At 34.6% G+C, this 22,279-nt stretch overlaps 2 protein-coding genes and 1 pseudogene across 5 annotated transcripts; 1 reads left to right on the top strand and 2 right to left on the bottom strand.

The window, feature by feature from the left end:
- Positions 1–182: 182 nt before the first annotated feature.
- On the bottom strand, positions 183–4,765 carry LOC100787626 (uncharacterized; annotated as a pseudogene). Its single transcript, XR_415005.4, has 7 exons — positions 4,567–4,765; positions 3,970–4,143; positions 3,239–3,864; positions 2,337–2,697; positions 1,714–1,795; positions 853–1,087; positions 183–498 (listed from the first exon to the last, which is right to left on the bottom strand). The product of XR_415005.4 is annotated as an uncharacterized protein (transcript).
- On the top strand, positions 4,154–11,825 carry LOC100775509 (THO complex subunit 5A). Of its 2 annotated transcripts, XM_003528241.5 has the most exons (9): positions 4,154–5,104; positions 6,736–7,021; positions 7,098–7,388; positions 8,576–8,912; positions 9,179–9,516; positions 9,601–9,851; positions 10,162–10,726; positions 10,810–10,941; positions 11,114–11,825. In XM_003528241.5, the coding sequence occupies exons 2-9, from the start codon at positions 6,791–6,793 to the stop codon at positions 11,375–11,377; spliced, it is 2,409 nt and encodes an 802-aa protein (XP_003528289.1). In that variant the 5' UTR covers positions 4,154–5,104; positions 6,736–6,790; the 3' UTR covers positions 11,378–11,825. The 2 variants fall into 2 exon arrangements, with proteins under 2 accessions (XP_003528289.1, XP_025984610.1); XM_026128825.2 differs by lacking the exon at positions 4,154–5,104 and having other exon boundaries at positions 6,504–7,021.
- A 1,090-nt stretch (positions 11,826–12,915) lies between these two features.
- BZIP71 (transcription factor bZIP71) lies at positions 12,916–18,088 on the bottom strand. 2 transcript variants are annotated; one of them, NM_001354194.1, is made up of 5 exons: positions 17,896–18,088; positions 16,141–17,441; positions 15,003–15,074; positions 14,853–14,882; positions 12,916–13,294 (listed from the first exon to the last, which is right to left on the bottom strand). In NM_001354194.1, the coding sequence occupies exons 2-5, from the start codon at positions 17,260–17,262 to the stop codon at positions 13,220–13,222; spliced, it is 1,299 nt and encodes a 432-aa protein (NP_001341123.1). In that variant the 5' UTR covers positions 17,263–17,441; positions 17,896–18,088; the 3' UTR covers positions 12,916–13,219. The 2 variants fall into 2 exon arrangements, with proteins under 2 accessions (NP_001341123.1, XP_040871889.1); XM_041015955.1 differs by having other exon boundaries at positions 12,960–13,294; positions 16,141–17,297; positions 17,896–18,084.
- Positions 18,089–22,279: the final 4,191 nt, after the last annotated feature.

The following is a 22,279-nucleotide window of genomic DNA, read 5'->3' as shown; positions in this document are numbered from 1 at the left end:
CTCAAACCAATGGCGCGCAGCGAATTATCTGTTCATGCACCCTTCCCGTATAGCTCGAGAAAAAAATAGCAGAATTTGGATAGCAGAGATGAAAACTAGTACCGGAGAAGCAAAATTAGCTAGAAATAGGAAAGAAAAAAATGTATGAAATAAAAGGGAAAAAAATGAAGCGTGAGAGCAAATTTTAAGAACGAAATGATATTGTGGTTGCTTTTCTCGTTCAACTATAAGGTAGATTACATTTGAAGTTTTTGAACAGCACACAATCATGTTGGGAGGAGAGAAAAAAATACAAAAGATCTTATTTCTAAAATTTGGCCTACTTACAAATATTGCTACCCATTGAATCCAAACTCCCGAACATGGGGCTTAGATTTTATGATATCTGAGACTTTCAAAGAAGGTGCCATGGATAGCAAAACGCAACAACACCAATTTTGTCAACTGTTGTGCCCCTTTCAATCATTAACATGTGGCCCATTTGAATCCTTCGGAAACCTGGTTAAGGATGTAAAAGTCTTGTATCAAAATGCATAAGAATGAACAAGTCATTCGTGCAAAATTTTCTAGACAAGTGGCAAAGGAAATAATAAATTGAGCCTATCAAAACTAGGGGAAAAAATAGAGGTTGAATGTTAGAGAATGAAGCAAGAGCGTCCAACTACTAACCAAACCTTTTCATTTATCAGAAATCTCAAGTACATTGATGAAAATCAGAAGTTTTCAAATTTCAAAATAGTAGACTATTAGTATTATGGGAGAGCATGTTGCTTTATGAACTGTCAAACCCAAATTCAAGACTTACAAAAGAGGTGATTTCTAAACTAGAACAAGGTTTGCAGAGAAACTTACCCACCATCACTCAAACATGAAAGAATGCTTAAAAGACATGGCAAGTGAAACAACCACTCAAAGAACGCATCTGGCTGGTTCTAAGAAATGATGAAGCCTTGTGTGAAGTTCTTACAACCCGATCGGTTTGGTTGTGTGGAACTGAACTTCTCATTTCCTGAGCTTTTTTCTGGGCCAATCTAAGCTTGTTCATAATCTTATCCATAGAGGATGCTCGCCTTTTTTCCAATTTCATCTGAAATAGAAAAAAGCAATAATGAATAATGACAATCATGATCCGTTTGTTTCTGCTCCCTCTCCATTCTAATTCTTCTTTATTTTTATTTAAATGGATGATAATATGGTCCAAATAATGTATGATTGGTGCATCATAATAAAAAAGAATAAAACTTAAAATGAGCATCATAGATATTCTCAGTATCATACTCCAATCAAAATCGACATTTCATTTCAGTCACCATTGTTCTTGTCTCTGTGACTTAAATCAACCGCAATTTTCAAGATGAAATGTTTTGATTAGAGAACAGCATTAGAATACTGTATCTAAGTTTTGTCAAATAAAAAAAGGCTTTTTTTACACACAAAAAATAAGAGGCATTTCTTAAGCACTCTAAGGGACATACAGCTAACTGAGGATAACCAAATGAAACTGAGCGACAGGGGAAAAATTTCAGCAACTCAAGAAAAAAGGGTGAATTCCAAAAGCTGAACTCCTAAATCTAAATATTTATTACAAAGGAAGAATAATCCCCATAATCATTATAATGATTATTTTTCTTCAGAGTAAACATTTTTAGAAAATTACTTATTCGGAATTCTCAAAATAAAGTAATCACTATTCACTAGGAACTAGGAAGTAACCTCTAGTTTCCGTATTGCTGCTTCTGCTTTTGCCTTTTGCAAGTTCTCCCATGCAGAGATTTTGGCTTCCTCACTTCTTGTCCTGGACAAACAAAAATATCTAGCAGATTAGAAACAATACGAAGTTTGTACAAAGATTTCTATGCCAGCAAATTATAAGAGTTTCCTCTGAGATATAAACAAACATATTTAAATGATTTAAACTTTTGAACTTCCTTGTTTTAATTGTCTAGGATGGGCAACTTTAATCATAGTTGAACAGTAATACTGAGAATGTTTGACAATTCCAGTACACTTGGCATTTTAATTGAATCATTTCAAGGCTAACAATATGTAGCTAATTTAGTAAATTCATCGCCATAAATTCCACAAACCCCAATAATTTTTGCCCTGGCATGAGCCACGAAGTATCCTTCATTTTGTGAAGCTCATAGTAATTGGATAAGAATGGAGTGAAAGTGAAATATTTGACTTTGCAGAGAAAACTTCAAAAATACTTGATGGCAAATCCTTTATATCACCCCATTAGCTTCAGATTTTCATGTGCAAGTTGTCCTCAATCAGTATATCCTTAGTTTATCAGATAAATTGAACAGAATTGAAGAAAGTCAAGGTAGACATACTTTGAGGCAGGCTTTGACGTTTCAGAAACGTCCCAAGTTGACGATTGAGTGCTTAGTTCTTTTTTCCAGCTTTCGACTTTTTCTGAGCCTCTGCCAGTGAATAGGGCCCTATGTTTCTTGGACCATCTTGTCACGGTAACGTGTTCATCTACCTGCACATCCCTAATATCCACTTTAGAGGAACCAACAGTCCGCAATTCTGTGACAGGCAAGGTTGATGGGGTGGAGGCAGAGAAAGAAGGCCTCAGATTAGGAGAGGAGCGTGAGCTACCCTGTGGGCTCATCTGGGTCGCCATGTCCCTCCTTGAAGTGGCACGGGACACATTGGTGCCCACATCTTTGAACCCACCAAACTTATCCTCTGAGTTAGAACCAACAAGAATCCAAAATCAGATTCAGATGCACAGAAGCATACTTATGGTGACACCATTATGAATAAAAATTGTTTATTACCTCACGTCATTTCAACTATCAAACAATCATTAATGTCTAAAGAATTTGTTCCATCCATGTGACCTTATAACAAGGCCAAATACATAACACCACAGTATGGCTACATTTCCCAGAATACAATGAATTCATTGAAAGTCAGGCAATTTGAATTCATTTCAATTTTATCCAAGTCAATCCCTTCAGGTCACCACTTCAACTTAATCTTTCACTATCAATCAAATTTTGCACAAATGAGGAGGGGTTGTTTGAAAGAGCTTACCAAAAACTTTTTAGAATTTATGAAAATAGCTCATGACTCTCAAACTCTTTTTAAGCTTATTTCAACTAACTTTTTAATTTATTCCAATAAGTTTTATTGTGAAATTTATAGCGTAAGTACTAAAAATTTATAAAACAAATGCTTAATTGAACAGTTTACCAAACACTTCTGAAGTTCATAGAAGAATAACCTTGGAGGGGCATTGATGATGACTGACTCTGTATCTTAGAGCATCCGTGGACACTTGCTGAGCGTGCCATGCAAGGTTCTGTTCTCACGGAAAGAGCTCCACCATGGCCACCGGTGCAGATTATTAACCCATCACCTGTAAACGGAGAACCTTCCATAAAACTCCCCCCATTCCCCACTTCAAACACCGGCGCGGCCGGCGAGTACATAGAATGATACGCAACACCAGGGGGTCCAAGAGGACCGCTCTTGGACTTTGGCCTCCTTTGGGGTGCATTAAGCGAGGCCCTCCCAGTGCCATCTGCCGAAACAGGGCTGAGAATCCACCTCTCAGCATCTTCCCACTTTGACGGCAATGTTTTCCCATTGTTGAACGGCAAAACGTGCTTCCGGGTAGCACCTGCATGCAAGGGAACTCGCTCGGAGCTCCATCCCTTGTGCATTGCAACGCGATAATTGAGTGTACCAGGACTAGGGAAAGTGGCAGTACCAGACCTTCGAGAAGAAATGGAAGTCTTTTTCAATGTTTGAAGGCGCGGCAAAGATCCAGAGCCAGAGGCATTGTTCAGATCCAAAGAAGCAGCCTCTTCAACAAGGCTTCAGATCTTGATCTCCTGTCTTGACATTCTTAGTGGACAACGAGAAAAAGCGATAATTACGATGGGATTATTAAAAAATAAAAAACAAGCCGTTAAAGAAATGGGAGCAAGACCTTTCACTTTTCAGGGGTACCTTTGAGGGCTAAAGAGAAAGAGTTTCTGGCAGAATCCAACTCCACGGGTTCTTGAATATCAGCGTCAATTTTTCCGAAATTAAAAGCCCTCGTGGCGTGTTTGTAATCTTTTCCTTCCCAACGAAAAAAAAAAAAACTAGATGAGGTGTAGTAGTGTATGTAGGTGTACCTTTAGCCTTTTTTTCTCTCTTTCTCCCTAAACGACTGTGCTTCTTCTTGTTGCGTACTGCAGCCTCGTTCGGGTTTGGAGCTGGACCACTCTAGATATCGGTGTGAGCAAAATCGCCCTCACGCTCACGCCCTGCCAAATGCTGCTGCGAAAAATTCCACAACAATGGACCAACCTCAAATCTTTTTTCAACCTTAGATTCGACCTTTCAGTCTCACATCATTACACTCAAAAACCTAACCTCATTATTCCTAAACAGTACACCAACAACATGTACTCCTACTCAATTCTCTCACCATTATTATTATTATTATGCCACCACCACCGCACTACACACACACAAAAAAAAAAAAAAACTCAATAATTTCCACTAATCATTCAGTGTTTGTAAAAGAAGAGTATGCCTATACGGTAGAGAGTAGAGTACTATCCAGTGAGATTTCGGAGACGAAAGAGTCGTGGTCGTGTGAATCAGATGAAAAGGAGCATCGATCAACGCTCGCGGACGCATAGGAGAAGAGGCTCAAGTTCGATTCGAGAGTGAAAACCACAGAGTCGGGGCTGCTATAGCGCGCTCTCAGCCCCACTCTCCACGAGCTTCGTTCCTGAAACCCTACCTCCGCCATTGTCGAACTACTAACTTAGCGAGTCCCACTCTGACCTTTTTATATTGTTTAGGGAAAATTGAATGCAACATTGTCATATTTGTGATCTTTTTACAGGAAAATGCATTTGGCTAGATCTGGCAGGAAAAAGCTGGTCCCGGTAAGTAATGCATTAAATCATGTTTTTAGAAATATTTACCGGAAAAAGCTCCTTCCACGGACAAAACTAAGAGATGTAATCCAACTGTCGGTGCATGGCTCACGGGTACGGTACTAGTTTAGATGAGAAAGAAAAGAACGAAGTGATTGATGTTAGATAAGCTCCGCGTAAGCGCGTCAGAGGTGAAGCTTCTCTTTCAAGTACGGTTTTATTTTAGTATCTAACTCAAATACTATGTACCCAAAACAAAAAGATACCAGAACTAATATAATTTCATTAAACATGTAAATATAGTTTCTCTATTCTTAAATAATATAAATATAATCAAATATAAAGTATAAGTTATCTGGAAATTATTGCAATTTGTAATAATAGCTATAATAAAAAAATAACCGATTTACACTCAATATCTCATATCACAAGTCATAAGTAAGGATAAATGAATTTAATTAATTATATGGGTGTATTTAATGAGGATTTTAAGGGATTTTAAAATATATTTTTTATGAAAAGTCTTGAAGTCAAGATTTTTAATTAATTATTCCAAAATTCATATAAAATGTGAATTGTAATTGAATAATAATATAAAATTATTTTACAATATTGATAGAGACGGATCAAAAGTGTATTAAAGGGGAAAATAATTTTTTCCCACAAATTTTTAAATATTTAAATTTAATAAAAAAAATTAAACAAAATATTATTAATTTTCTGTGTAAAATTATATATGATCTAGAAAAAAATCAACATATATCAACTTAAAAAATTAATTTTATTACATATTTTTCTTTATTTATTTTTTTCTTATATACGCATGAAGGATCTAAAAGGAGGAGGTCAAGGCCCCCTTGCTTCCCCGGCCTCATTTCCCTTTAGATATACATGACTGTTAAAGTCATATTTTATTATATATAAAATATTTTTTTTACTCATAAATACATATAAATATAAAATATTACATACAAATTTATTTTTTTAGAAATTGAAATTTTGTTAGATTTAATGCTTGAAAAAAAATTAAGAATTAAAGGATTTTTACAAAAACTTATTAGATAAAATTGTTGCTAAAAGAAATTGAAAATAACATTTTAATTTATATAATAATACAAGATAAAATGTATGTATTTTTATTATAATCATGATATATGAAGCTGTCTCGATCAAAAAGTATAATGACAAATTTTCGTCAAAGATTATGAGTATATACAAAATAGAATTCTTACTCTTAACATAATTATAATAGAAGATTAATCATGATTTATTATAAGTGATTATGAATTATGTTAATCATTATTGATAAATTAAAAGTATGTATAAGAAAAAAATTGTTTTAATTATCCATTATTCACTTTGTCAACTATTTATTTATTCAAGATGTTAGTTATTTGTATGAATTAAACAGGGTGACCTCTTTTGGTAAAAAAAAGGTCACCTCTTAAATAATTTGTATGTAAGATTTTTATAAAAATAAGAAAATAATAAGTAACATGTTTAATAACAATTATTTCAAGGGGAAGCAATTATTTATTTAAATTCTTAATCATTAATAATAATAAAAAATGATTATTTCTCTAAATTAATTGGATTCAAACTCTTATTACATGCAACAAACCACTCAGGTTGGCCGGATTTAAGTAGTAATTTGAACAATATCATGCTTTATTGGCATCATTTGTAATTTTTGTACACAGGAAGACTGTTATCGCATGTGAAAATGTTTTTTTCTTTAATTTTTGAAAAATATAACAAAAGTAAACCCTTCAAAACAAACCCCTGCCACATTGATGAAGCCTCTCAATTTAGATTCAATGCATTGTGTTTAAATTAAAAGGTGGGAAGCGGAACAAAAGGGGTTTAGGTCAAGGTTGTGACAGGGAAGAGAATCAATGGAAGACGGTGAGATTGAAGAGGGATCAATTGGCGGTGTAGAGGAAGAGGAGCAATCTCCAGAACCGCACAAGTCGGAGGAATCTCCCTACGAAATGTTGCGCAACAGCAAGGCTTCCGTGGAGAGCATCGTCGCCGATATGCTCTCCATTAAAAAAGAGGGTAAACCCAAGCAACTCCTTCGAGATCTCGTTACTCAAATGTTCCTACATTTCATCACCCTCCGTCAGGTACTCTACTCTACTCAATTTTTCCACTCTCATTCTCTAATTTAGGGTTTCTAACTCTCTTTATTCTTGTTGTCAGGCTAATCGCAGTATTTTGCTGGAGGAAGACCGCGTGAAAACCGAAACGGAGCGTGCCAAGGCGCCGGTGGATTTCACCACGCTGCAGCTTCACAACCTCATGTACGAGAAAAGCCACTACGTTAAGGCGATCAAGGCCTGCAATGACTTCAAGTCCAAATATCCTGACATTGACCTTGTTCCTGAGGAGGACTTTTTCCGCGACGCTCCTCAAGATATCCAGGACTCCGTCTTGTCGAACGATGCCGCGCACAATCTCATGCTCAGAAGGCTCAATTTCGAGCTATTCCAGGTGACTATGCGATATTCTCTGGCAAAATTTTTAGCCTAGGGAGTGTGCTTCACAATTTGCAATTGGGTTGACTGAAAAATTTAATTGATGACAGAGAAATAAGTGTGCATTATGGCTTCTAGCAAAAGTTTATGTAGTGTCACTAGTGTGCCTCTGCCCTCAATATAAGTTTCACATTGAAAAGCTAGAAGCAAGGTTTTAAATTGTGATCGTGGTTTCATACCGATCCTTGATAGGGAAATTGCGGACAAATGATGCCAGAGACCCCTAAAACCTTGATGTTGTGTCTGAAATTGTGGTTGCAGACTGGTTTTTAAAACCTTGGCTAGAAGTTAATGCTCTTATAGTGAAAAAGGATTGTAGGATAAACACAAACAAGGCGTTTGCTGCTGCATCTCTATGTTTTTTGAGACATGTATGGATTTGATTCTCATTCTATTTGGAACCATGTATGTTGTGCTTAGTGTCGTCATACCAATTTTGTGAATCTTTTAAATAAGTATCTTATGTCACAAGATAAGCTAAATAACCTGTAAACAAGTTCTTCCAAACACATCCTAAAAATGAAATAGAGATGAAACAAGTAAAGCAGAAAGAAATAGGGATCACAGAAGGATAAAAGAAATAGAGTGAAAGAGGTACACTGATTGGATGAATAGAAATAAGAAGGAAAGAGTTAGAGAAATTTATCTCTGCTTGTTTGGATGAGTGGAAGAGTAGGTAGAAATAAATAAATAAATCAAATACAATTTTTTTTAATAATTAATTTTTTTCAAACTTTTTACTATATTATTTTTTTTCTTAGCATAGAATCATTTATATTTTTGTTAGAAAAATATTTAATTTATAGAAAACTAGACAAAAAAGCAAATAAAAATCAGGCTTCCTCCCAATTTCACCACAACTTAGGGGCTAAGTGTTTTTATGTATAGCTCACATTTAAGCTTATGTCCTTCCCTTTTTCCTCTCAAGCAAACAATGAAAATTTGGTATTTGTATCCTATCTCATTCCTCTACATTTTCTTCTCTATTTTCACTCACAACTCATCTGAACATAGGGTTAGATTTGAAAATTCTTTCACAGGTTCATTTATCTGTTATGATTGCTTTAATAATCTGCCTTTTTTGAGTTTTCTTGCAAATAGCACAAAATATGCTTACAACTATTATTTGCAATTTTGTATCAGCGCAAAGAACTCTGTAAACTTCATGAGAAATTGGAACAGCAAAAGAAAATCCTTTTGGAGACTATTGCAAACAGAAAGAAATTCCTGACCAGTCTCCCTTCACATCTGAAGTCTCTTAAGAAAGCCTCTTTGCCTGTACAAAACCAGCTAGGACTTCATCATACAAAGAAATTAAAGCAGCATCATTCAGCAGAGTTGCTTCCTCCAGGTCTTTATGTGATTTACTCACAGCTGTTGGCTCAAAAGGAGGCCTTTGGGGAACCCATTGATCTGGAGATTATAGGAAGCCTGAAGGATGCTCAAGCTTTTGCTCGTCAACAAGCTCACAAGGACACTGGTAATTCAAACCAATGGTAGATTGATAGATTTCGAAATTTATCATTTTGTTTAATACTAACGAGTAACAACAGGATAAAAGTGAAGTTTAGGAAGTTTATTACCAGTGTTGAAGTACTGCCATATGTCATGTTTGAAGTTCATGTTTCTTTGGCATGTGACTGACATGGATTTGAAATATTTATACTAAGTTCAAATTAATTTCAGTTATTTTCTCCATACCAAAATGGTAAACTTAAGGATTCACTATGATGTTTTATTATTCAGACATTTCCACTACCATGGAGAGTTCCAAATTGGAAGATGATGCTCCTGATGAAGAAGAAGATGGTCAGAGGCGGAGAAAAAGGCCAAGGAGGGTTCAAACCAAGGAGAGCCTTGACCAGGGGGGATTATATCAAGTTCACCCACTAAAAATCGTTATCCATGTGTATGAAGATGAGGCTTCTGGCCCTAAATCTGCAAAACTCATTACTCTAAGGTTTGAGTACTTGGTGAAGTTGAATGTTGTATGTGTTGGAATAGAAGGATCTAATGATGGTCCAGAGAATGACATCTTATGCAATTTATTCCCTAATGATACGGGACTTGAGCTTCCTCACCAGGTTTTGGTGTTTTCTTTACAAAGTTATTGGCATGTTTTTTTATTTATTTATATGCCATTTATTTCTATTTGAATGGTGTTGCAGTCAGCCAAACTCTTTGTTCAAGATGCTATAACATTCAATACTCAAAGAACTTCACGTCCTTACAAATGGGCTCAGCACCTGGCAGGGATTGATTTCTTGCCTGAGGTGTCTCGTTTGCTTCTTACCGACAACAGTGGAGCAGTCAAGAATGAAAATGTTATATCTGGTCTTTCACTATATCGCCAGCAGAACCGAGTACCAACAGTTCTGCAGAGAATTCGTGCAAGAAGAAAAGCTCAATTGGCCCTTCTGTGAGTCACTGTTTTAGTATTTTTGCAGTTTTAAAATGTGAAGGGCCTTTCTTGATATTCAAATATTCAATGAAGAAAAACACCATAATTTGATCAACTGAATATTTGCTATTGGGCCTTGCTTTGGTTTGTTGTTATTGCATCCTAGTATTGTTTCTTTGTTTGCCTTCCCGTTGTGAATTCTGGTTGTACATATCCTGAATTTAGTAAAATTCCATTCTATTTTCGAGAATCTCTGGGTATCTTGCTTACCGAATGTGGTTGGGCACACTTCAGTTTAGATTTGTTGAATTCTTTCACTGGCTTACAGGGAACAGCTAGAATCTCTCACTAAGCTTGAGTGGCCTCGTCTGCCCTGCAAAAGTGTTCCATGGGCTTTACACACTCCTTTGTGCAATTTGGGCAGTTGGTCACCTGTAAGACTTCCACCTGTACTTAGAGAGTCCTCATCTCCTGCTGTCATAGATAAAGAGGAGCATATTCAGGAGCCAATGGATGCTGATGTAATCGAACGATCTGGTGCCACAAAAGCAGAACCACAGAGTATAACAGAAGATGGGGAGCTTCCAACTTTGCTTCCTAAAGTGTCTAAGCTTGACCTTTCCGCACAACTGAACTTAATTTCAAAAAGTATCATTCCCCCGCTCAATAAAATCAGGTCACAAAGTTTCAAAAAGATTGATGATAGTTCTGATTTCTTGCTGGATATTGAAAGTGATATTGATGAGCCAGCTCAGATTGAACAAGAACATGAAAAATCCAATTACCATGCCAGAAAGTCTGGTTCATGGATGAATTACGGGCTCAAGGAATTTCGCTTAGTTCTTTGCAGAAAAATCAGTGCAGATGAGAGCAAATTGAATTTAGAAGCCAAGGTAAATAAAAACCTCTGCTTTATCTACTAAGTTGAATTCAGCAATCTATTCCCATTTTCATCTAGATTTTTACTTTTTGACAGATCAAGATCAGTATGGAATATCCTCTAAGGCCTCCTCTTTTTGCATTGAGCATTAGTTGTATATCTTCTGGGGAAAACCATGATGAGACAGGTTTGGAGTGGTACAATGAACTTCGTGCAATGGAAGCAGCTGTGAGTAAACTCAAGATGTTATTGCAGTAAAATTTAGCTTCTTAGAACCACAGGTCACTATATGTTCGTGATAGAAAATTGTGACCCAACTCTACATCATGCACATGTTACCTATTTACTTGATTTTCTCCTACTCATGGTGCCTATTTGTGCTTCCCTTTCTAAATTGCAGGTCAATCTACACATACTAAAGATGTTACTTGTCAATCAACAAAATTATGTATTGGCTCATCAAGTGAATTGTCTTGCTATGTTGTTCGACTATTATTTGGACGAGGCATCCCCATCATCTGAAAGGACAAATTGTACTTCCGTGGTTGATATTGGCTTATGCAAGCCTGTTACTGGTAGATTCCTGGGTAGATCTTTTAGAGGAAGGGATCGCAGGAAGATGATCTCCTGGAAAGACATGAAACTTAATTCCAGCTGTCCCTAATAGTGGTAGGTTCCTGTCTGAATCTTTCAGAGGGGGAAGGATCACAATTGATCTCATGTGAAGACAAAATTGTCTTAAGTAGTAATGTTCAGCTCTGGAGGGTTGGCAAATGGATGCTATGGTATATGGTATGGCAAGGATAATGACATTGTACCTCTGTAGTATGCGTTGAGCCAACCATGTGACATCATTGTTCTTGACTCTACAACCAAAAAACTGGCTGGGATACTATGATAGATTTTGAAGGGATCATTTCAGCTGTTGAGTGTTTGTTATTGTGATTTAATTTCTTATTTCTGCCAAATGCAGCTAGTTCGGTTCCAGTATAGGAGTAGGCATCGTGGGTGGAATTTTTTAAGAGTTGTACTTTACCGAGGTCTCTGCATAGTGATTGTTTGTAGATCTGTATTTTCTTTTATTGGTTATAGATAATTCTTTCTATTCTGAATCCGAGATTTCCTGTCAGTGGAATTTTTAAGAATAGGCAAAATTGTATTTTTGGTCCCCTAATTGTCTCCAATTTTGATTTTAGTCCTCCTTTAAATTTATTCACGAATTTAATCTTTCAATTATGTCAAATTCTGTAAATGTGATTTCTAAATCCAAATTTGAACGTTGACGGTCACAAAGAAATGTGACTATCACATGTTACATGCTGGACATAAAAATGTGCGTTCAAAAGTCAATTCTAACATTTTTTTATTCATCGTCTAATTAGAACGTGACATGTGACAACTACGTTTCTTTGTGACAGTCAACGTTTAAATCTGGACTTGGGTATTATATTTATAGAATTTGATATAATTAGAAGACTAAATTCGTGAATAAATTTAAATGGGGACTAAAATCAAAATTAGAGATAATTAGGGAGACAAAAAATACAATTTTGCTTTAAGAATAAAAGGGCATTATTACAACTAATAGAATATAGAATGTTGCTGCAATACAACTTTGTGCACTACAATTTTACTTTTGATTTATTGTCTTAGGAGCACATAACTTGAGCTTGATTACACTACTAAGGGGGTAAAGTTAGGGAGTAAGGAAAACGTAATAAAGTTGGGGATTAAATTAATTGGTGCATATTAAAGTAAAGGACCAAGCTGACTAATAGTTATTATAGTTAGGAATCCAAATGATGAGTCTTTGATATTAGAGGTTAAAATTGATCGTTGACTTTAGAGATTAAAATGGCCTAACAGATAACCATTTCAATTATTTTTTATGAATTCATGATAATAACTTCAAAGGTTATTTATTTACTTGTTAGGCTACTGCCACACATGTTCGTAAATCTATTTCGAGGACACTAACCGTGTGTTAGATAACACGGTGATCCAAGAAGCAGCTAATAATTATTTTTTACGTGATTTTGCTCAGGATCCCTAGCTGAAGCAAACACGCACTAGTTTGGTTTACTTAATTATTTCATCCACCTAGAGAACATGTAAGATACGCTCTTCTAGAGAATCGAAAAGGTATCTGACTCTTAATTCACGTTTAGATGGAAATGGGAGGTCTCGTAACTCGTAAGTCACTGATCTAAACTACCGTTAATATAGTGCTTATTTTGGACACAATCTCACCGAATCAAATTCAGCGAAAGTGCTATACTGCAAAAGAAGATTGTCTAACCAATGGGTGGCAAGAAATTGGACGTGTGCTGAAACATATTCTCATGGTACTGTGATACCCTCCCTAACATGTGTCCAAAAGAGAAGTAAGACGTGAAAGTTTTCAAGTGCTAATCTAAAAACTACCACAGCCTCAATCTACAACTGGATACGTTTTTATAATTATGTACATATATTTTAACGCTTCAATCGTAGTCGAGTGTTCACTCTACCATGGACCAGTTTGTGTTCGTCTTAGGCGTCTTCTCTTCACTTCTCGTTGCAAATTCATCATTTCCTTAACCTGCAATATTATCAAATGCCAGGAACTTCAGTACTTTGAATCAGCAAGTCCTAGCATATTACAGTAACAACTGTTTTTAAGTATCACAATTTTTTACGGGAAGAACAGAGATAAAATCTAATGCATTACATATTTACATGTTTGTATGTAAAGTAACACAAGTATAGAACAAAATTAACAGAAAATTTCAAGCAAAATCCTCCGTGGGTTTGAATTTGAGTTTGAAAATCCCATGTTTTAGTTCATATGATTTGGAACGAGGGCAGATAGTCCTAACCTAACATACATTAACACAACGAGGCAGATAAGAAAACATTCATCAAAAAAGAACTTGCCAATATGACATGCTAGTTCATAATCACTCTTACCGTACTCATCAAAAGAATTCCAAATTTGAGACCTAAATAGACTAATATGATGAAAAGTTAGAATCATGTGATAGTTGGATATAAATATCCAACAAGGAATATAAAAACACAAGTACATGCACCACTCAAAATTTCCATTTCTTTATAAGGGAAATCCTAGACTTCTATGTTCCGGAAATTCCACAAGCAGTTACAGTTACAAAGAAACGTAACAAAAATTTGCCCACCCACCCCAAAAATATCCGAACTGGTAACACAGGTTAATCCATTTTTTTTTACATAATACATAGAAACTGATCTGTGAACTTGTTTATACGGTTGAAAATGAGCTCAAAAAAACATGTGCATATACGTTGGATTGCTATTGGGCCTGTTTGGGTGTAAGTTTCTTTAAAAGTACTTCTAGAAGAAAAAAATAAGAAGAAAAAAATGAAGTGTTCATTTTCATGTGATACTAATGTAAGTCAGATGATTATTTGTTGAACAGGGTTTTCAGTTCAGTTACATAATATTACATTAAAACATATTTCTTACTAGGTTTAGATAAAATGATCATCAAATCAATTCAACAACTATCAAGGAAGTACAAAACAGAAGAAAAAAACATGTCTGGAGAGCCAAAGGCTCGTGACTAGAGAAAAGCGCCACAAATGTCGTCCTTACAGAAAATACATTGACAGATATTTAATCAGATACAAATGAACTGAAAGACTTATTTTAATAATTGATGATATGACAAAATTAACGAAAGAACCTAAATTAGGCGGTAGTTCAAAGCAGGTATATCATCGTTATGCACTAAACCAACCACCTCATTTCATCACATATTGAACATGACAAGCACACCAACTTGTGCTGATTAACATAGCTTATGACCAAATATTGTCTTCAGAATGACCTTTGTCAAATCCTCCATTGGTTGGAGTATAAATTTTGTGAGAAAAAATGGCCTTAGTTGAGGACTGACAAAATAGTATGTAATTATGTGTGGAAAACTAAACCTTGATTCATGATATATTAACCAATTTTGTCATGATATTGTGCATAAGGTTACAGTTCTTGATCCTAGGAAAAGTAGGCACTTGTATGTAATTAAGATCAACGCAAATACTTAGCAATGACTGATGAAAAATAAAAAGGAGCAAAAGGAATGCTGTATAAGAAAGAAACAAAACAAAGGCCCAACTTACTTGATTTTTCTGAATTTCCATAATTTCTGCCTGCAGTACCCAAATAAATATCGATTAGGGAAGATTTAATGTGAGTGAACTTAAGCTATAAATTTATGTACACGTGTGTGCCTGCATCTGTATGTGACATGTGGCAATAGCCAAAATTACCTGTTTTTTCTGAAGTTCTTCGTTCTCCTCTTTTAACTTTGCAACTTCTGCTTCTAATTCCATGGTATAAGCCTGGAATAAATGAAAATAAAAATGTTAGACAGAACTTACAGCAGATAACTAAATACATTTTACAAAATTTCCACCTGCACTTCCTTCCCACGTTATATCCCCTAAAATCCACTTACAAGGCAAGGAAATAAATATTTACTTATGATATGCTTCTGTGTATTTTATGATGATTCAACAACTGTTAGTGATGTTCCCCAATCAGTTGTTCAATTAACTTGTAACAACCTGGATCTTTACAACTTCTCATGACTGTAACTTCTCAAAATCTTTCACCTTTCATCAGGTCAGATCGCTATCATATTACCATTCTGCTGCATAATCTTTCATGGTATACAGCATGTTCACAGAGGATAAAAGCAGAACGTCAATGGCCGAGCAGTATTACTATTAGTAACGCAATAACACCATGCAAATCGTCGTCATATTTTTTTATTTTTGAAATGATTGTATATCATTAAACCCTATTAACATAAAATTATGTGGTATATTTTCATGAGAAAATGTTACAGCAACTCCTTTCTCTTTTCTTTTACTGTGCTACTGGAAGTAAAACCTACGGTCTGCGGCAGCAGGCATTCGGTTATCCGAGGCCAGTAGATGGAGGTTGCAAGACCAAAGATGAGTTACAAATTCACTTTGGTAAAAGGAGACTAACTGACTAAGGAAGTATTTGGAAGAGCTTCTATCAAGCTTATTTAGGCTCATCTTATCATTAAGTATTTAAACCAAAAAATTAAAGATGTTTGATTAAGCATGTGAAAGTAGCTTATGACTGTCCCAAAGCTCTTATGTTGGCTGAAAGTCATAAAAATAAGCTAATTGAATTAAGCCCTTAGTTATGACATAACCTCTTATATGACAAGCTTTTAATTAAATTGTTTACTCAAACATACCTATATACAAGATAAAAGCAATTGCATCAATCAGACAGTAACTTGATGTTCATATGTTCTAACTATAGAAATTAAATCTGTCTTCTTCCATCCAAGCAAGTATTCATTTGATAAAAAGGCAATCGCAATAGAAAAATGAGTGCTAAATTTAGGATAGTAGAACAAAAACTCACCTGTTTGCGAGCCCGCGACCTGGCAGCTGACTCTCTATTCTTTATCATCCTTCTCTGCCTCCTCTCAATCACCTTCTCGACAGCTCCCCCGCTCTTCCTCCCTCGCAGACCACCATTAAAGACATAAGGAACCGGGGACACGGACGAGGTATCACCATTGCTCTTCCCAATCCTATCACCGGAGGACAGCTGGTTAGCAGCAGGAGAGCCAGTAGCTACATGAACAGAACCAGGTGCCAAACCAACCATACCACCAATCCCTCCACCTTGCACACTCAAACTCTGGTCACCACCACCAAGCCCCACAACCCCACCCCTCACCATTCCCTGAGGCATCTGAGCAGCTGCATAAGTCATAGTACTCTGCTTAGGAAATATCTGCGGCTGCTGCTGTTGTTGATGTAGTTGCTGATGCTGATGCTGCTGTTGATGCTGATGCTGTGGACTCTGCATCTGTGGCTGCTGATTCGATGCTCCCACCCCATTAACATTCAAAGGCAAGTTAGCAGAAGACTGAAGACCCACAAGCGGATCATTGTTCAACCGGTTACCCATCAAACCGGTAGCAGCAGCAGCAGCAACCTTGTTCATCTGCTGAAACCCCAATCCCAAATCACTATTATTATTCCCAACGCGAGACAGATCTACGAAAACGCCGTCGTTCGGTTTGACATCTTCTCTAACAACACCAGCTCTGACCAAAAACTCCTCCAACGTCATCTCTCTCAGCGTTGGCTGCCTCTGCGTCTGGGCCGCCAAGTTGGGCCCACCGAGGCCACCGTATTCCTTCGAAATGTCCTTCCAAACCTCATCCACGGTCTTCTGGCTTAGGGTCCGCGGCAGCGTCAGCGACCCCTGCCGCTGCAAATGACTAGCGCCGGCACCGCCATCGTCGGCGGCGACTCCCGCCGACGCCATTGTCTGAACCTCCTCCGCGGTCCAAATGTTCTTCAGCAACTCGTCCATGTTCATGGACCCAAAATCCTTCCCCGAACCTCCCATGCTGTTCATGAACTCGTCGAACGTCAGTGAGTACACCGACGGCTGCCGCGTCAGGGAGAAGTTCCCCGACGGCCTCCCTCCGCCGCCGCCGGTCTCGTTTCCAAAGCTCTTGAAATTCATGCCGGAAAATCAGAGCAAGCAAACGCAATCTCAACCTGATCCAAATCCAAATCTCAGTTCCTCCACTCCTCCTCAGGTCCAAAACTAACACTAATCTGAATTTTTAATCTTCTACCAGCAAATTCAGAAAACCGCAGATTATGCTACAAAGTACAAACTATTTACATCCAATTCAAAACCTAAAGAAAAAAAGAAAAGAAGAAACAGTAGAGCTAAGTTATGCTGAGCTTAAAAGAATAATCAAAGTTTAACAAAAAAAAAAAAAAAAAGTGTTCAATCTGACGTGAGTAAGATACAGTTGGATTGTGTCTTAAACTTAATATTTGTTTTGGTAACCTATTCTGTGGTTGAACATGTGAAAATTAATTGAAACTTTGACAGTATTAATATGAAACAGTCCTAATAATAATGATAACATGAGTTGAGTTGAGATCCTCCTAAATTGAAATAGTTTGAATTTGAACCCTAATATAGTACTAGCCAAGATGATATTCGTGAGCTAAGGCTCCTAGTTAAGACAATTTTCCTAAGGGAGAAATATAAATATAAAAAAATAATAATAATGAAAGATGGAAATAGGTAACATGAAAGGATGAGAATTGAAGAAGAAAGAAAAGGGAGAGAGAGATTTACCTTAGGAAGGTTTGGTATTTATTTGATGTTACTTAGGTATTCCTGATTTGGTATGATGGGAGTTGAGAGTTGGTTGGCTGCGTTCCTCCGTCCTCGGTTTCTAAGGGCGTGGTGGATGCGCCAAGTGTCTTAATTTCTGCTCACACTAACAATCCCTTTTCGTTTTCGCTTTTCATTTTTCAACACAGCTACTACATTTTACTAGTATTTTATTTCTTTTATAAGATACTTCTTGTCACTGTAGCTTATAAAATATTCTGTTTTTTTAAAAACAATACTTAAACCAATATCTTTTGATTGAATTGAATATCTTATTTGGCAAAATCCAACCCAATTCGATTAATGACAAATTGGATTAGGTCAAGTCAATCAAGTAAAAACTTCTTCTTTTTTTTTATGAAAATCGAATAAAAAACCTTGAACATTATTTTAAGCTTTCCAAAAAAAGTGTTTAATTTTTTTAAAAAAATCCAAAAATAATAATTTAAAAACTACCAAGTCGACAAGTTGGATCATCGAGTTTTCATATTTAAATTTAAAAAGTCACCAAATTTGAACAAATTAAGTCGAGTCTAATTTAAATAATATCAAAATCTAAATTAATATATTTGTGCATTATGTCAAATCAAATCATCTTGAGTTCAGTAGTAACTAAAATAAGTTAACACACTTCAATATTTAAGTACTGTTTCTCCCTCCAAAATATTTAGTGGGCACTTAAAAAAAATTAATCTCTTGATATAAAAGATTGGATTTTCTCTTTTATAAAAAAATATTTTTAACGCAATGTCAAATAATTGCGTTTAATTAATGTATTTTAAAAAAGACTATTATTTATTTATTGTTAGGGATTTTATTACTTCATAGTTTTCTAATAAAATTCTAAATATTATGTTTATCAGATATCATAATAATCTTTTTTATTTCCATTTTAAAATTATAGACATTACATTTGCTTGATACAGCTCTTATTATAATTATAAATTTACCATCATAATTTAACTTATTTTTTAAATTTTGGTTATGTTTCAAGAAATGCTTCTTGATTTTTTTTTCTTTTTCTAAAAGTAATCTCACTTGATGTCTTTTTTTCAAATTTTACCGAAAGTAAAGGATTTTGTCTCTATGAAAGTAGAGATTAACTTTTAAGGCGTTGTAAAGATCATTTATTAAAATTTTAATAAGTTTATAATTTATGACCTATTTATTTGTTCGTTATAATTTTAGTTAATTTCAATCTTTAGAATATATTTCTTACTTTAAAAAAATAAAATATGGAAACACACATACGACGTGCTATTGTGATTCAATTTTTTTATTTTATTATATCATGCGCAGTGATTAAAATAGTATGACTGTATGAGATCTTATTAACGAATATTTTAATGATATTAATTAATAAATATTTTTTCTTAAGAATTATAAAATGCATTAGTATCATTAAATGTTATGCTTTATATATAGAAAAACTAAAAATAATGATAATCAACAATATTAAAGTGTTTCAGACACACTTTTATCATCATTTCTTATACTATTTTAATTATAATTTTTAATGAAATTATTATTTTTTTATACTTTAAAAATAAAAAATATTCATTAAAATGGATCTAGAATTTTTTTAAAAAAATCAATATTTCTAAAGCACTCGTCATGGTTGTCTAAATTAGGGTTTAATAATAAAGTAGTATAATATTATGAGAAACATAATAATGGAGGTTGCAGACTGCCGACTTGGAGACGTGTACCAATGAAATAGGATTGTGTGTGATGTGACGCGGACCAATAGGACTGCGCTTTCTGGGAGAATCTCAGCCGTACACGTTTCTTTACACTAAACACTGTCCTTCCACCCAAATTCAAAAAATGAAATAAAGTGCGTGACCATAAGACTTTGTTTGGTATCTCGGAGAAAAAAGTAGTGAAAGAAACCAGAGAGGGTAAAGTATGGCGCATGCTTCAAGTGAGAAAGTAAAGTTATTTGTGTTTGCTAGCCATTAAGATTAATGATCTTTATGTTGAACGATTAGATTTGGTCAGTGTAACCTTTTGCATTAGTTAATTAGCTTTTAATAGGTATGAATTATTTTACTTTTATATTCATTTTTTATTATTAATTATTTTATTACAAAATGTTCCCAAGAATATTATTGTCTTATTTTTTCTTTGGTTAAGAATTTAATTTTATTTAATTATGATTTGTTGAGTATTGGTTGGTCGTGGACATTGGTGTCATTGTAGGGAGGAAAATAATTTTAAAGAGTATTTGGTGAGGCTCATGAGGATGGTCAGTGAGGAGGTTGTAAAGGATAATGTTGTAAGATCAGGTCAACCGTTGAGCCTTCATAGTTGACACAACGAAGGATCTTTAGCACGGTGAACACGGGGGGCCACAGGCAATATGAAGGAGTTTGTCGTGGAGGTGCTTAGGATAGACAAGAAGGCGAAGACCTTGAGGTCGTCGGTGGCATCTAGGAGTAGGTTTTGCAGCTCGAGGTAGCAATGGGAAACACTGTAGTTGTGGCAGAAGCGGAGCAATGGCAAAAGCTGGCGACGTCATGGTGGTGGCATCTAGGAGTAGGTTCTCCGGCACACAAAATAATGACCACGGTAGTATAATAAAAAATAGCAATAATCAAACAAGAACAAACACAGAACTAAACAGGCTGACCTCCTAAGTTAACATCTAGAATCACCACCTTCGATTTCCAACAACTTGAAAGACGCTTCTATTTCAACTCAATCAACATGATGGAGTCCTAAAAACGCCGACAATCAACCTCTTCAATGAAATTAATCTTCAAAATAAAATCCCACAAAGATAACATAGAGCTTATCTTTCTACCTGAAAGGGCAAATTAGGATTTGAAGTTTGTAAGAGACATTCTTATCTTTTCATTGAAGTAATGAAAAATTTGTCTTTCTATGTTAACTTAAATAAAATATCAAAAAGGATAAATAGTCATTTTTGTCCCTCAATATGTAATTCGTTGACAAATATATCCCTAAAAGATGAAAATACAAAATTTAGTCCCTGAAAGTATAAAAAGTGCGATAAATATATCATGTTGTTAACTTCCGTCCGTCACCGTTAATAAAATAGCCTATGGGACACAGAGGGACAAATTTGTTATTGAAATGATTGTAAACGTAAATTGTCAACATAAGGGCATATTTGTCATAATATTTTTTTACTTTACTTCGCTGACAAATACGTCTCTAAAAGATGAGAATATAAAATTTAGTCCCCGAAAGTATAAGAAGTGCGACAAATATATCCGGATGTTAATAATAAATTGTATAGGAGAAAATCTATGAAAAAAGGGATTAAAAAATAATAAAATACAACTTAAGATTTGAACTCTTATGCTTTGATTATCTATCTATTTATTCATCTATCAAATTGTTAATTAGTTTTTTAATTAATCAATATAACTACTTATTTTCCAAAATAAAATAAAATTCTTTAGTTTTATGATATAAAAAAATTGAGTTACCATTTAAAAAAATGAAAGCCTTTTGTTTCTCGAAATTTTTTTGTTTCTTTAATTAATTATTAATCTTTATTACGTACTCTGTCATAGTATGTCAAATGGAATGCAAGATCGCTGCAGTCTCTATATCAGCGAAAGATACAACTCTGTGTCCCATAGGCAAAGAATAAACTTTTTTATTAGTTTTTTTTTTTGTTAACCTTTGTATTAGTTTGAACATTATTGTATTTTTATTTAAATTTATTTGGATTCTTTATTTGTTAGTAACTATTTTCATTTCATTCATATTATTGATAATAAGTGTTGTCCCGAATGGAAACACATAAAGTTTATCCAAGGAATTCTTTCATCTTTCATATTTGAGGTATATATATATATATATATATACTTATAATTCCACTTTATCTTTATTTAGTTTAAATTTTGTGAGATTTTTTATAAAAAAATAGTTGATTAAATTCTTTTTAAAAAATAAATAAATAAATAAATTTGGTCCTGTAGTCGATTGTATTTTTTATACTAAAAAATATCGACATATTATTTTTAATCTAAATACGAGGACATTTAAGTTGGAATTGTGATATGGAATAATTTTAAACATTAAAAATAAGAAATTTAGTAAAAATTTGATAAAATTATAAGATATAAGATAAAGTTTTTTTAAGAACAAAGATTAAGGTTTGACAAGGAAATTAAAATAATAAAAATATATATATTAAAAGAAAATTTAAAAAATATATTGCATAAGTACTTAATGAATAAGAGCAATAAATTATAAACACATAATAATAATAATAATAATAATAACAACAACAATTAGTCACAATCTATTATTAACGTCCGAATATATTTGTTACACTTTTTATACTTTCAAAGACTAAATTTTACAT

Source organism: Glycine max, chromosome 6 (genome assembly GCF_000004515.6).
Source record: "Glycine max cultivar Williams 82 chromosome 6, Glycine_max_v4.0, whole genome shotgun sequence".
In the NCBI taxonomy this organism is placed as follows: Eukaryota; Viridiplantae; Streptophyta; class Magnoliopsida; order Fabales; family Fabaceae; genus Glycine; species Glycine max.
The sequence above is the reverse complement of the archived record's forward strand: the minus strand, read 5'-3'. Positions and strand labels throughout refer to the sequence as shown.